The sequence below is a fragment of the Phalaenopsis equestris genome, unplaced genomic scaffold (assembly GCF_001263595.1).
Source record: "Phalaenopsis equestris unplaced genomic scaffold, ASM126359v1 Scaffold204015, whole genome shotgun sequence".
NCBI classification, from domain to species: Eukaryota; Viridiplantae; Streptophyta; class Magnoliopsida; order Asparagales; family Orchidaceae; genus Phalaenopsis; species Phalaenopsis equestris.
Window position 1 is genome coordinate 353,777 of NW_018223601.1, and position 15,797 is coordinate 369,573.

General features: G+C 38.3%; 1 protein-coding gene across 1 annotated transcript; it reads right to left on the reverse strand.

The window, feature by feature from the left end:
- Positions 1-215: 215 nt before the first annotated feature.
- Positions 216-2,676, reverse strand: LOC110036226 (arginine decarboxylase-like). The gene is given in 2 exon segments (XM_020740619.1): positions 216-2,548; positions 2,550-2,676. Coding segments are annotated over 2 exon segments (2,061 nt in total). The 5' UTR covers positions 2,640-2,676; the 3' UTR covers positions 216-577.
- Between the last annotated feature and the right edge of the window lie 13,121 nt (positions 2,677-15,797).

The following is a 15,797-nucleotide window of genomic DNA, read 5'->3' on the forward strand; positions in this document are numbered from 1 at the left end:
GCAAGATGAAGCAGCTTCCTATTTACAAATTAAATTATTAATTTGTAGGCAAAAAAATTATAAATTTTCATGCATCAACATTCAATATAAGCAAAAGACGACATAATAATTTATTACGCACAAAATAAAGAGGCCACGACTAAAATCCCAGACCAACCTCCCAATCATCTCATTCCCGCAGTGAAACGAAAGAAGGAATATTTTTTTTGGCAACAAATGAGATATTCTCATCTTCGAAATTTTGTCAGGAACACACCAGAAATAGCACGCGACAAAAGTCGAAATAAAAACATTACTGGAGAGATAACATTCGACAAATTACAAAGGCGGTCCGACAGGATCCCCATGATTCATAAACGGAAGAAGGATAATAAAGAAGAGGTCCTGCAGCCTCTTCAAACATTGGAATCAACTAAACCAAACACTCAGAATTTTCCAAGATAACAAGAAGCAAAGTAAATGGCTAAAATGATTCAATGGCCATGGAAAAAAACATAAGTTGCATCAGAAAAAGAAAATAGGACGGCAACCGAACAGCAGCCCATACCTACCCGTTTCTCCTTCAGCAATCCAACGGTCAAAAGCTCAGGGACCGCATGAACTCCCACTCAGCATCATCATCATCGGAGCTACTGGCCAAAGCGGTGCCATCGTGATCGGTTGCCATGGCGTCGTAGACAAGGTAAGGCATGGAATGGAAAGCGCGCGCCAGGCTGCACATGATAGCCTCTCCGTCACCGCAAGCGTACTCCTCAGCGCGGCGCCTGAGGGCCTGGAACAAGAGCTCGGGCTCGTGCTGCACCGCTCGCAGGACGTCTGCGCATGAAGAGCCTGGCGAAGCCCGCGTCACGACGAAGCAGTGAGGCCCATCGCTCTGCGACACGCGTACCACGCTCGGCCCGCCGAATAGGTTGTGCAGTCCACCCATGGCTTCCTGATAAGCCCCGCCGAGAAACATACCAAGGTAGTATCCCCCGCCATCGGCTCCTGAAGGTTCGTGCAAGGGGAGACTCGCCCTTCCACCGATGAACCTGTTCACCTTCCCGTCGCTGTCGCAAGTAAGATCAGAGAGCACCCCGTTGACCACTGGTCGCTGGTCAAGGCGGTGGATTGGGAGAATTGGGAAGAGCTGACCAATAGCCCAGAAATCTGGAATAGAGGTAAAGATGGACAGGTTCACGTGATACGTAAGCACAGGATCCGAGGCGCCAATCTCCCTGGCCACAAGATCGCAGAGTGCGTCCACTGCCGCGAGGTGTTCGAGACCAAGCATTCCGTCCTTGAACTGTTCCACGCACCGTCGTTTGAGCTGATCGGCGTAAAAGATGCAGGTTTCGTACTCCCCCCGCACAGCAGACGCCACAAGATTGCGGTGGTCGGAGCGGGCTTCGTCTTCCAGGGCGTCGAGGAGGGAGGCAAGACTTTGTCCAAGGGTTTCCGGAACAACGGCGTTGGAGGAGACCGCTTCGAAAATCAGGACGGAGTGGTGGGAGACGAGGGCACGGCCACTCTCGCTGCAGATAACAGGATGGCGCACTTGCTTGCGATCACAAGCATACTGGATAGCGCGAACTACTGTACAAGCGTATTCGTCCAATCCATAGCCCACGGACATGTCCGACAAGCTTGAATGACTTCCATCGTAGTCGATTCCGAGGCCGCCTCCAATGTCAATCACATGCATCGCAGCACCAAGCTTGGCCAGCTCGCAGTAGATATGTGCAGCCTCGCTAACGCCGTCAGCAAGCAGGGCAGTAGATGGAATCTGGGAGCCAATGTGGAAATGTAAGAGCTGGAGACAGTCCAGCATCTCGAGTTTCTGAAGTTTTCTTGCGACGGAGAGGATCTGAGTGGTCGTCAGACCAAATTTGCCTTTCTCGCCAGAAGTTGAGCCGAAGTGTCCAGAATGTTTAGTTCTGAGCTTCGCCCTGAGACCGATAACAGGTCGAACGCCAAACTTGCGGCTGGATTCCACCACTGTGTCAAGCTCCTCCTCCTGCTCAAGAACAATCACAGTGTTGAGAGCAAGGCTCCTTCCCATAAGAGCAAGGGATACATACTCTTCATCCTTGTAGCCGTTGCAAATGAGGAGAGCATCAGGGCTGCCTCTAACGAGGCAGCTCATGGAAAGGAGAAGCTCGGCTTTGGACCCGGCCTCGAGACCAAAACGAAAAGCAGAGCCAAATTCCACAACGTCCTCAACGATGTAGCGATCCTGATTGCATTTGACGGGGTAGACTCCCTGGTAGCAGGAATCGTAGCCGTTGGACTCAATGGCAAACTGGAAGGCGGAGTGCAGGGATTCCAGGCGGTTCCTGAGGACGTCAGGGAGTCGAACAATGAGCGGAAGCTGAAGGCCGAGGCCGCCCAAAGTTTTCGGATCCGATGCTTTTCTGACAACCTTCATCAAATCAATCTCCTGATGAGGTAGGGTTGCAGAGCCGAAGGGGCGTACGGAGATATTGCCTGCAGTATTGACAGTGAAGTAGGGGGCGCCCCAGCCATCGATCTTGTAGAGGGCGGCGGAAAGGTCGGTAGACCAGGTGATAGGGTGTTCGAGGGCGGTGGCCCGGGTAGCTATCGCAGGAATCGTAGCCAGGATGGTTAACTGCAGCATCTACGCAAGCCATGACCGGCATCCCTCCCCGTTCAGGAAATTAGCAAATGAAAAAAAAAAAAAAAAAGAGTTAACACATCACGTGGGGGGCGAAGGGGGCTTTGTAAACCGCCGAGGCCGGAGCCCCGGCTACCCCCGCAAAAGTAACAGAAGAGGAAAGAAACGGGAGAGAATAGACTTAAATCTCTCTTAAAAAAACCGGATATCCCCACGCCGGCACTTCAGAAGAAGAAAGAAACAAAGAAATCAAAGTGAATCAGAGAGAGAGAGAGATAGAAGATAATCGACGCAGATGCAAACGAATTTACCGGCGTCGATAGATCTGGGATCAAATAGGTTCAAAAGAGGGAGACGAGAAAAAAAGGCGGAAAAAAGTAGTAGTAATATACGCCGGAGGGGACTGCAGAGGCGCCGGACAAAAATCAAAACGAGGATGGCTTAGGGTTTTAAAAGACGGGAAAGGTTATGGAAACTGGCGAGACTTGCATGAACGGCGAGGGTGGTTCATATAGGAATAATTTTACCGTTTCAGTCAAAAGTAAAAAAATAATAAATTAATTAATAAAAAAAGACGCACGGGAAAATCGAGTTGCCGCGTGGCGGTAGGCTAGTTCCCTCGGTAGAAAATTACCTCAATGGCCCACCACAAAAAAAACAATATTTTTAAATGGACCTAATTTATTTTAATTTATTTTCTGAAAACGTCCAAAATTTATTTTATGGTACAAAAAAATGTATGCGGAGGCGGGAATCGCTGTTGGGAACCATCCCATCAAGGCAACCACCCATGTTTTATTGATGTAGGTTTTTTTCACGCCTCTTTTTTATGAGAAATTATTGCGTATGCGGTGTCCGAACCTGACCTTAGATCACGATGATTTACGGTCATGATATATTTCGGTTTTTTTTTAAACAATTTTAGGTGGGGCCCACCGAAATACATCGTGACCGTAAATCACCTGATTTACCGTAAATCACCTGATTTATGGTTAGGATCGGACACCGCATGCATCTTGCATGAGGTGTCCGTCCGTATGGAATAATTTTTTCATTTTTATAGAGAGAGGAGAAAAATTTACAACTCTCAAGTACCGACACAAATGACAGCACAATGCAATGACGGTTGAATTTCGAGTTGCTCTCTGGAATACGCATCTGAGAGATAGAATGGCAATAGAATTGAAAGAAGAGAGGAAAAAAAATTTGTGTATAATACAATATACAAACACTTATAGGGGAAAAAGCCTATCCATAAATTTATAACATGGTTCCTATTTATAATTAAAGGAGAATCTTAATAAAGTTGTATGTCTATCCCAATTTTAATGTGGTGTTACAAGTCATTATATGTCCTTATTTAATTAGAGGTATTGCAAAACCTTTTTTTTAATGTATTGTTTTAATTATAACTAATATTGATGTTTTTCTCCGATTTATAACTAGTTCTGGTATCCTTTCATACTTATAATTGACATACAAATCTTTTTACATCAACTAATGTTGACAACTATACATAAATTGAAGTCTTTCGATTAGTATACCTTTGGATCGGGCGACGTAGCTGGCTTGGGTCGACTTACTCTTCATAAGTGTTGATAGAAAATATGACTCTAGGAATCCGAACATCTTTCAAGTGGTATCGATTTTGAGTCAATCTGGGTTGTTGTCTTCTATTCGGACGATTATTCGATAACTAGGCAGAATTTAATCAGATCAGATTTCCTCCGATCACCCTGTTCATCTTCAGCCTATCGACTCATCTAGCCCTGTAAAACTATCATATCACTGTATTTCTCCTTTTCCCTTCTAGATCACCGTTTGATCGCTTTGAGATTTGTGATGTTAATTTTTTCTAGATACATATTAGTTTTTCGATTTTCTTGCTCCTTAAAGTTTGTGCTGCAATAAGAACATGATGATAGAAAACTTCATTTGTAATCTCAATCATTTAATAAATTAATAATTACTTCTTGGATTTCCGTGCTTGCATTTCCTTTATATAGGATCAATGGGGGTTTTCTTTTTTTCTCCTCATTCTGTAAACTCCAAACGATACCGTTTCTGGTGTTAAAGCTCAGAGTCACTTCGATAAAGATGTACTCTGTATGGTTCTTGGATAGATGAGCGTTCCAACTCATATTGTGAGTGGAAGGTTATAGAAGAAATTAACTGTGAAAAGGAAAAGAGATGACCTTGTGCTTGATCTGAGCGACCAAGTGGCATCGTGGAGGGATCTAGGTGATCATCAATAGAAGACGATCCCTCGAGATGATAGACATGTTGTTTCAATGGCTAAGGAGCATGCTCTATTGGCTTGTATTACAGATCCCAGAGATGAGAGGACTTCCAGATGGTTGATGATTCCTACAGTGGTGGTGGTTGAGTCACATCTAGAGTTGTTAGTGGAAAGTATCACTCTGATTATAATAGGTGAAGAAGGTGCTCGGACAACTTTTGCTCCACTAGGTATTGAAGTTGCTCCGGTTGAGGATTTCACGAAGGAAAACCCTGAGTCGATTGTCAATAGGCAACGATCGATTAGTGATGATGGAAATAGTCAGCTGACCTGTTGGGTGCTTTTCATGAGACAAGTAAAGAAAGACTGATGTCTTCGGAGTCCCTTGGACGTAGGATGGATGATGTGGTCAAATACTTTCAATAGACATTCGACAATTATGACAGAGGAACTATGTTTGAGTTGGTGGCCTGTGTCGAGGGATGGGAAGGGAAAATGCTCTGTTGAGTTTGAAGATGGTCTATCTACAAGCTGAGGTAATGGTCTCTCAAGAGTCAGCTATCATGAACTGAATTAAGGATGAGTTGATCGAGTAAACCAATTTAAGTTAAGGTGAAACTTGTATTTAAGAGGCTGCTTCAGCATAGATGTCTTGGCTAAAGAGATGAAGAACACTTTTATAAAAGATTTCATATCTGATTAATCTAGTGTTACTTTTATATATTTGAAATAAAAAAAAATTTGTATCATATCATACTTGATGTGTGGTGTGACTTGATATGAGGTAAATTTGCATATTTTTCCTGCATTAAATGCCATATTTTATTCATCATTTATCATGATATTATGCTTATGGAATGTTCTTTGTAATATTTTACAAGATGTCAAGAATGCAAAAAAAAAAGTCAAACTGCCTGATATGGTGTTGAAGGCCATGGTAATGCCAGCTCTAAGTACAACCACGCCAGAACTGGCTTGATCATACTAGTTTCAAGCATGACCACAGTGTTGGAGGACCAGATCTCCTTTTGGAAAGTATTTTCAAGCTAATTTTGGCCAAAGCTTTAAATGGGAAGCTAGTGCAACTTTTAAAGATATGGAGAGACTTGTTGATGCTCTATAGTAGAGATTTGAGGATTTGAATGTAAGCCCTAGAGTTCTCTTCTTCTTTTTTTAAAGAGAAAAATTCTATGGTAGTTTTTCTTTCTCTTCCTCTTTTCTTATTATTTGTTGAGGTTTAGATGAGTTGTGAGAGGAGAAGTTGAGTGCATTTGTAAGAGAGATCATCAAGTAACTCGTACTGAACGGATAGAATCATAGTTTATTATAAGTATTACTTGGCTAAGTGAGAGTTTATTGTACCTCTTACAAGGCTCTTCTTTTTATTCTCATAATAACCAATATTGGTGCTTTCTTATTTCAAAAAAAGTAATTAACCTCCCTTTCATATTCCTATGATGTAAGTCTTGTGATTTTTTTTTATGATTTTCATTATATGGATTTTCTATTTCCCTTGAAGCCTTTTTGATGCATAATTTTTTGATGTTGATATTTTAACCTTCTGACTGTAATTAATTTTTTACCAGATGTGATAAGAATGTTAAAATTTTTTTTGAATTATGACTTATGTCTGTTGCATAGTGGAATGAGTATGTTAACCACAAAAACCTATTAAAATAGGCATATTCTGTTAGGATTATGCAACAAAGGTATAGGATATGAAGAATCTTGGTATATGCAATGGGGTTAAGAAAAACTTATCTTTATAGTTTTTTTATTCTTCTTTTAACCTAGGCATAGGTTTAAGGAAAACATCTATATCCCTGTTTGTCAACATTATCGTGAAATATATAGGAAAACTTCAAGAAACCACCTGACCTGTGTCATAGTAGTATGAATCTTTCATATCTAAAAATTCAATGCTTCTTTCTATCATTTATGTTTTATGTTATTTTATGATTGTTACATTCATCTCTTGAATTTGACCACATTAACATAGATTTAGTGATTCATTAAACTAGAACTTTATATTTTAGAAATATTTTGACACTATCATTGTGGCATCGATACAGGAACTCTTATACCGTACATTATTTGACATGTATACTTGCATGATTGACCTACTTACTGTATAGTAAGTTTTTAGGTATCATGACCCTTAGCAGCTTTTTGATGTGCCAATATACAGTGGTGCTTTGAATTCCAACCTCAAATCTTATAAATAGGTTTTGAATGTGGAAGTTATACCTTGATGGCGCTATCACTTGGAGTTTTCTTTGGTCCTTCCTCTTTCTCCCTTTGCAATCGCCCTAAAATTTTGTGCCAAGCTCTTAGGAACTATTCCTAAGAGCAATCTCATTTAAGCAATGAGCATCATTAAGATTTAAGCTAATTATTTTGTTTTCATTCTTTTTCTCTTTTTTTTTTTTAATTTTTTGAAGGATTCACCAATTTGTCAATCCTCATGTACTTCTCTTTTCTGAATAAGTCTCTTTTTTGAATCATATAAATGATCGAGAAAGGAAAGGAATTAGAAAAAATAGGACATATGATAAAGGCTGAAAAATAAGAGAAAGAACGTGAAGAACTTCTGTGCAACAAGTCTCATCAGGATAGGTCAAACATGTACATCAGAATAAGATCAGATCAAAATAACTTGTGTCAGATATCCATGAAAGAATGCCTATGAAAGCTACCCATAACCAGAGATTCATGTGTGTTTGTCTGTTTTAGGGTCCATAGTACTCCCAAGGAGATGTGTCCCACTTGGTAATTACATGTTGAGCATCAACCAAGAATACTCTTGATCCAAGGAGTTTTGCTTACATTTAAGGGGATGACTAGAATAGAGCTATCAGTAAGGTTGGTTTATTTCATAAGAAATACCCGACAATTTCTGAGTTCTCGCTAAGCCGTGGGGCAGAGAGTAAGTCTCTCATGGTTCTAAATGATTATCAGATCATTGGCAATTGAGGCTTGTGAAACAATTAGGTCATCTGGTAGGAAACATACCACCACTTCAAAGACAAACTGGGTCGTAATGGCAGAAGGTAAATCACTATATCCTAAATGGGCAGGGACCTATCAGCTAAGTGAATCAATTTAAGTTTAAAAATGCCAAAAGAAAATATTGTTGTTAATAACTTTCTTTTTCTGGATTTGTTTGAGCTTTTGCACATTGATTATGATTGTATGTTGAACTAACTCTTATGTGTGTTACTTATAGTTGATTTTTTTTGTGTCCTTTTTGAGTTTTTATTCCTTTGAGCCAAGGATTGCTAGAGTGTGAATTTCACATTTATTTTCCTTCTAGTGTATGTGTGCACACACTGAGATAACACCGATTGACCTTGAGATTGAGAGAACTTTTAGACATCCTAGGAAAGCACTCACTGCACCTGAACTAATTGTTGGAATGACTCACCTTCTAAACCAAACCATGAGAAATCTTAGAGATATTGCCAACCCCACGGGAGAAGAGATTCATATGTCCTTCAATTACTCTGTAGTAGAAGCCAATACCTTTGAACTAAGATCTGCCATGATTAAAATGGTTCAGTAGAACAAGTTTTGATGGCACAATAAAGGCTTAAATCTTCACTTAGCAAACTTCTTAGAATTATGTGCAACATTTATGTATAACGATGTCCCCAGTGACGTTGTTAGGCTATGGCTTTTTTTCATTTCCCTTAGTGATAGAGCCAAAGTGGGGCTAAACTCTTTAGCCCTAGCATCCATCACCACTTGGAATGATTTAGCTTATAATTTTTTAACCAAGTATTTCCCTCCTTCTATGATTTTCAAAATTACGAATGAAATCACATCATTTTCATAATTTGAAAGTGAAACCATTTATAAAGCCCAGAAGAGATTTAAGGAGTTGCTCAGGAGGTGTCCCCATCAAGACTTACCCAACTAGCTAATCATCCAAACCTTTTACAATAAACATGTAGATTTCTTTAGGTCCTATATAGATGCTTTTGTTGAAGGTTTGTTGATGTCCAAAACTTATACAGAGGCACGTGACTTGATTGAGAATATGGCTACTAATAGCTTTTAATGGCTTTTTGAGAGGGTGCAACCCATAAAGGTAGCTAGTGTGCATGAATCTAATGTTTTGAATATCTTATCTAAGTAAGTTGTTGCCATATACAAGAAATTTGATAATCTCACTGTGAATGCAGTACAAGCCCCCTCAGGTAATGGAGTTTAGTGATGAAACTTTGATAGATCCAACCACCTTAGCCTTAAAAGCTCTGAAAGCCATAGGAAAGTAGAACTAGGCCAACACCATATATTTAAACACCTACAATCCTAGATCAAAACAACACCCCAACCTGCAATAGAACAACAATAACCAAACCAATTTAGGAGAGAGCACAACACTAACTTGCCCAAGGACAACTTCTTGAATTTAACCCAAATCAAAACAAAAAGCTAGCCACTTTGAAGGAGTTGGTGAGACAACTACATTTGATAAAACAATGTCATGTGCCAACAATTAAGAACATTGAGGGATAATTGGGGCAACTAGTGAATTTTTTCAACCATAGAACCCTAGGAGCACTCCCTAATAACACTGAAGTAAACCTTAAAGAGAAAGAGAAGGAGCTGACCCAAGCTTTGAAATTTAAGAGTGGTAGGGTGTTATATGAAGCTCCAAGAGTTGTGAATGCACCCATAGATGTGAAATTTGATTTGGAAATACAGGAGGAAATAGCTGCTAAGGAAACTGAAAAACCTAAAACCCTAAGAAGAAAGAACCTGACAGACTTCCACCATCATTCCCTTAGAGATTTCAAAAGAAAAAAATTGAATCAACACTTTTTTAGGTTTCTAGAGGTTTTCAAGAAGTTAACCACATAAATTCCCTCTGTTGAAGACCTGAAACAAATGCCTTGTTATGCCAAATTTGTGAAGGATGTGCTGACCTGAAAGAGGAGATCAGAGAATGGAAAGACTATGACACTAACGGAAAAGTGTATTGTAATTTTGTAAAAGAAGTTACCCAAAAAGATGAACGACTCAGTAGTTTCATTGTCTCATGTGCCATAGGAGAAAATTATTTTGGGAGGGCCATTTGTGATTTAGAAGATGACATTAATTTGATACCACTGTCAATATTTGAAAGACCAAAGTTAGTAGAGGTTACAACCACCCTCTTTGACTTGCCGTTAGCTGACAGATCCTTAGCCTTACCCATGAGTATCATTGAGGATGTGTTATTTAAGGTAGGAAGCTTCATATTCTCTGTGGACTTTGTAGTCTTGGATATGGAGGACGATAAGTAGATACCCTTGATTTTAGGAAGACACTTCTTAGTCACCAGCAAGTCAATAATTGATGTACAAAAAAGTTAATTGACCATGAGGGTGAATGATAAGGAGGGAAATTTTAATATCATAAAGTATATGAGATTTTCCTAACATCAAAGTGATGGTCCTTAATGTAGGATTGACTTAGTGGATGGGGTGACGATTAGCCAATTTTCTAAAACTTTGGAAGATGACCAGAGCAAGAAGTGTTTGAGGAAGATAGTGAGAAGTCTAGTGTTGAACTTGTTCTTCTTGTAGAGGGTGACATTAGGCGGTTTAAGGAGAGTTCTGAAACCTTAAAACTGACCTTGCACACTAAGTCCCTAACACCATCCATAAAAGGTAGCCCTAGATCTGGACTTGAAAGCCTTACCCACTCACATGAAGTATACCTACTTAGGGAGACCTTTGACCTTGCCAGTTATCATATATGTTGAGTTGAGTATAAAGTAAAAGGATAAGTTTATGAGGGTACTTATAGGATTTAGGAGAGCATTTGGGTGGACCATAGTTGACAAAAAAGTAAAAAGCTCATTAACCAGATCTGCAGTTACGTATTTATTTAGTCTCTTGTCCAAAAACTTGACCCAATTTTTTTAGGCAGCTAGTGTGTAAAATAGATATGTTATAAAGTTTAAAATTTGATTTATAGTTTACACACTAGAGGTTCTATGAAAGTATATGTATCTTTTGAGTAATATAGAGCTTTTATGGAGTCCCGATTATCGATCCCACAGGGAAGTGAGGTAAGAAATTCCCTAAGCTAAGTTCTAGTCTACCACTATTAGGTCTTAATTTGAAATGTCGATTAAATGTCTTTTTCTAACAACTACTCCTAAATATAAACATAAATCTAAAGTTAAATCTAACCAGATAAATTAGCTTGGTGAATTTTGAGGTGTAAGAACTACCTTTCTTTTGTGGTGACCTAGATAATGTGTAGAAATGAGATGCTTAGAATATAATATGGCTAGTGACAATAAGAAAAAAAATCTATGTTACCCTCTTCTGAGTGTATAATGCCGCTCAGTTAACCTAGGGAAGATTCCTTAAAATAACTAGATTATCAAGGCGAAACTTCTAGCTTGTGGCCTTAGAGTCTTCTTCTCCTAATAGCCCTCTAATTGAATTAATCTTAGATTTAAGGTATAAATCCTTATATTAAATTGGTTAGAAATCTAGTATGTCACCCTAGAAACACAAATTTGTACCCTTCAATGAAAGTCTCCTTAACATTGCATTGAATCTTAGGACTATTTTTCCTTCACCCATAAGTTCAATGTGGTTCCTCCTAGTTGTTAAAGTCATAGCCCTCCCGGAACTTATGGGTTTACAACAAATTTTAACATATCAATTGGCCAAATTGATTAGTAAATGAAGCATGAAGTAATAACGATCACTATGATATGAAAAAACTATTCTAACATGCATCCTATTATCCTATACATTCATCTAATTCATTGCAAGAGAAAATTACAAGAATTCTACTTCATAAAGTAGGTGTCACACATAAAATAAAGCTTCATCAACTCAAAACAAATCCATTAATAAGTGTTTACAACAAGTACACGATAATAAAGATCATAATACTTAGCTTTGTCCATATGAAAAAAGATCAAAATCTATCCAACAAAGTCTCTTGCTGATCCATGCAATGCTAATAGAATCCCTTACGGATATCTCTCAAAATCCCCTCATCAATCTCTTAAGAAAAGGTAAAAATTTACAATTTTTACTCTTATATACGACCTCTCAGCCTTTTTGAGAATTCGAGGACATATAAATGTCAAAAAGTCCCTTCTCCAAGGATTCTATCATGAATATATCTCCAATTTTGTGCACAACCATTGAAGAAATTGCCAAGAGCAATTCTGGCACCTAGGCACCAGTCTGTGGAGCCTAGGCGCCGCTTGCTTGGGAAAGAATTAGATAAAACAGGCGTCTAGGTGCCATTTTGTGGCACCATTGCACCAACTTCTCGAGAAGTTTTATAAGGTTTGACACCTAGGTGACCAAATATGGTGCTAGGACGCCATGGAGTGGCACTTAAGCGCTTTCTTCTGACGTCTAGGCTCCAGTTCACATTTTTCTCCAATCTTTCATTCACCTCTTTTCACCTTATTTTTGCTCCAGTTTGTTCCAAATGCTTTACCTATTAAACCTGTAATAAAAACATAAAAATACTTTCCTTTAAAGTGTAATTTTATTCAAAAACATGTGTTAGATGTAAAGAAAATTAAGCATGCTAAAAGGCATATCACCCATCGTAGTGTATGCATGGAATTTTGATGGAAGAGGGACATGTGCATAGAGCTGACCTATAAAGGAGACTCAATTCCATCCTTAAGGAGTTAGTAAAGAAGGAGATCTTGAAGTGGCTTAATGTAGGCATTATCTACCCCATCACAGATAGTGCCCGAGTCAGTCCAAATCACTGTATACCAAAGAAAGGGCGGTCATAGTTGCGGAGATGAGAAAAATGTGTTGTTTCCTACCAGGATTATAAGATGAAGGATCTGTATTGACTATAAGAAGCTGAAAGCCACTACTAGGAAGGATCATTTTCCCCTGCCTTTTATGGACCATATGTTGGATAAGCTACCAGGGCATCCTTTCTATTGCTTCCTAGATGGATATTCAAGATACAATCAGATCTCCATAGCCCTTGAGGACTAGGATAGGACCACCTTCATTTGCCCCTATGAGACTTTTGTCTTTTAGAGGATGTCATTTGGACTATGCAACTCGTCTGCCACTTTCCAGCGTTGCATGATGCCCATATTCTCTGACATGATTCAGATTGGTGTAGAGGTTTTGATGAATGGATTTTATGTGCTTTGCACTTCATTTAACTCTTGCTTAAGTAATCTGACAAAATTTCTATAATGGTGTAAGGGAAAAAAAATTTGGTGTTGAACTGGGTGAAGTGTCAATTCATGGTGACTAGGGGGATAGTCTTGGGACATAAGATTTAATTGAAAGCTTTAGAAGTTGAATAAGCCAAGAATAAAGTGATAGAAAAGCTTCCACTATCTACCAATGTGAAAGGAGTTAGGATTTTTTTTAGGGTATGTCAGATTTAATAGACAATACATTAAAGACTTCTCTAGGATCTCAAAGCCTTCTTTTCATTTATAGAGAAGAATGTGCCTTTTAACTTTTATGACTCGAGTCTGGCTGCCTTTGAGACTCTTAAGTTTGAATTCATCACTACACTTGTGATGTTTGCACCTGATGGAGACTTTTCTTTTGAGTTGATGTGTGATGCTAGTGACTTTATTGTAGACTCTATTTTAGGCCATAAGAGAAACAAGATCATTCAAGCATTTATTATGCAAGTAGGACCATCAATGAAGCCTAATTGAAATACACAATCACTGAGAAGGAACTCTTGGTCATAGTGTATGCACATGATAAGTTTAGAGCCAACTTGAAAGGGACCTGTGTAATTGTTGACACTGACCATGCTTCTATAAGATATCTTGTAGCAAAAAAGGATTCCAACCCCCCTTGATTCATGGGTTTTTTGATGCAAGAGTTTGATTTGCAGATTATTGATAGGAAGGGTATGAAGAATCATGTAGCTGACCAATTATCTAGGCTCAAGAAGGAGAAATTTGATGAGATTCTTTTAGACATAAATCAAAATTTTCTTGACAAGCAACTCCTTGTCACCTCTAAGATGATCACTCCATGGTATGCTGATATTGTAAGTTACATTATTTGCAGAATCATTCCCTATGTTCTTGCTTACTATCAAAATAAGAAATTCTTTTATGATGCCATAATCTACTATTAGGATGAGCCATATCTATTTAGGAAATGCAAAGACAAATTCCTTTAGAGATTTGTGCCATTGGAAGTGGTCAACGATATCATAAGGGCCTATCATGATGTAGAATATGGGGGACATTTTATTGTATACAAATCTGATGTTAAAATTTTGTAATCTATATTTTATTAGTATGCTCTTGATCCACAAAATTAATGTACTGTTTTAAGTACTCTTTTTATGTCTATTTTTGGTGATATTGCACTTTAAAGAAAGACATTTCTATGTTTTTATTGCAGGTATACCATTTTAAGGCATTTGGAGCAAAAATGACAAAAATAGCAAAATTTAGAGCAAAAACAACCATTTTGGGGTTTGGCGCATGATGCGCCAAAATCCAAAGCGCTGGCGCATGATGCACCAAGCGCGACATTTTCAAATTAAGGCGGTTCGAAATAAATTTTGCATGAATTTTTAAAGGGACACTTGTTCTAAGCACCTCATGGAGTGATTCAATGCATGTAGACACTTTGAAAGGTTCCAATTTGAAGTTCCAATTTGAAAAGGTTCCAATTTGAAGAGATTTGACGCTTGAATCAATGGGGCACATCTTTTAAAATTCAAAGTTTTGACTTTTGAATGTTGGAGAGAACTGAGATGCTTTTCAGAGAGGAGAGGCAACAAAAAAATGTAACTTCTGAAGGGACTTGGAAGAGGGGGACGAAAAAGTTAGAGAGAAAGAGGATAAGCGTGAGTTAAAGAGAGAAAAAGGAGGAGATTTTCTTCTAGGGTTGTAAGAGGAGAGGGAAGGTGAGAGATTTCTTCTTCATTACACCTCTAAGAGAGAATTGAGAGAGATTGTAAAGAGGGAAAGACTTGGAGAGAACTTGTAAGGATTTGCTTGGGAAAGATTGTGAGTTAAGTTGTACTTTTCATTTCTTTTGTTTGTAAACTTATTTTTATATATGAAGTCCGTGTTTTATCGTATCCTTCTCATGAATTGTGAGTAATCTTCTTTATCCTTCTCCATACTTTGAAGAAATAGTTTTGTGAAGAATTGATTTTGTTTTATGCGGTTTTAAATGTCAATAATTTGTGTGATTTAAACTCCGATCTTCATTTACTTTTTGATCTGACCAATTGAATTGTTAAAATGTGTTGAGAATTATATATTCTGAAAAAGGGATATGATTTCTACAACAAAGGGAGAATCACATTTGATTTCATGGGAGAGCATTTCATCTATGGGATTGGGTGCAAATAAATATGAAAATATACTTTGTTGGATGTAGAATTGGAAGATTTTAAGGTGACATATTATAATCCTCAATTTGGTTTGGTTGAATGGAAACTAATGTGAGCATGTTAGCTCTTAGGGCAGGGAGTAGTGGGAGCTCTAGAGTGACAACCGATATCCTCTCAGCCTAATCACAGAATTAGGGACCAAACTCTAGATTAGTTATTATTTTTTATAGCGTCCGGAAGAGGGTAGAGAATAAGATTGCTCCTATTTGACACATAACAATTTTTAAATATATTTTTAAAATGATTTCAATTTCTTCACAAGTCATATTTTTATTGTAAAGGGGAAGGATATTTTCTCATAGTTGAACTTTTCATCCACAAAAACCTTTATTTTATTTCAGCAATTTACTTTTGAAAGTTTAGCATCTAGTTTAATTTACTTGTTATAGCGCACATCTGCATATTTATAAGCATTTCACTTAAGTAGTTTAATTTCAAACATCGCATTTATTTTTATTTTTATTTTATAATCGAATATAATTAGCTAGCTTATATATATTTTCAACTTCCCTGTGGGATTGATATCTAAGACTCCATTAGAGCAAGACTCCA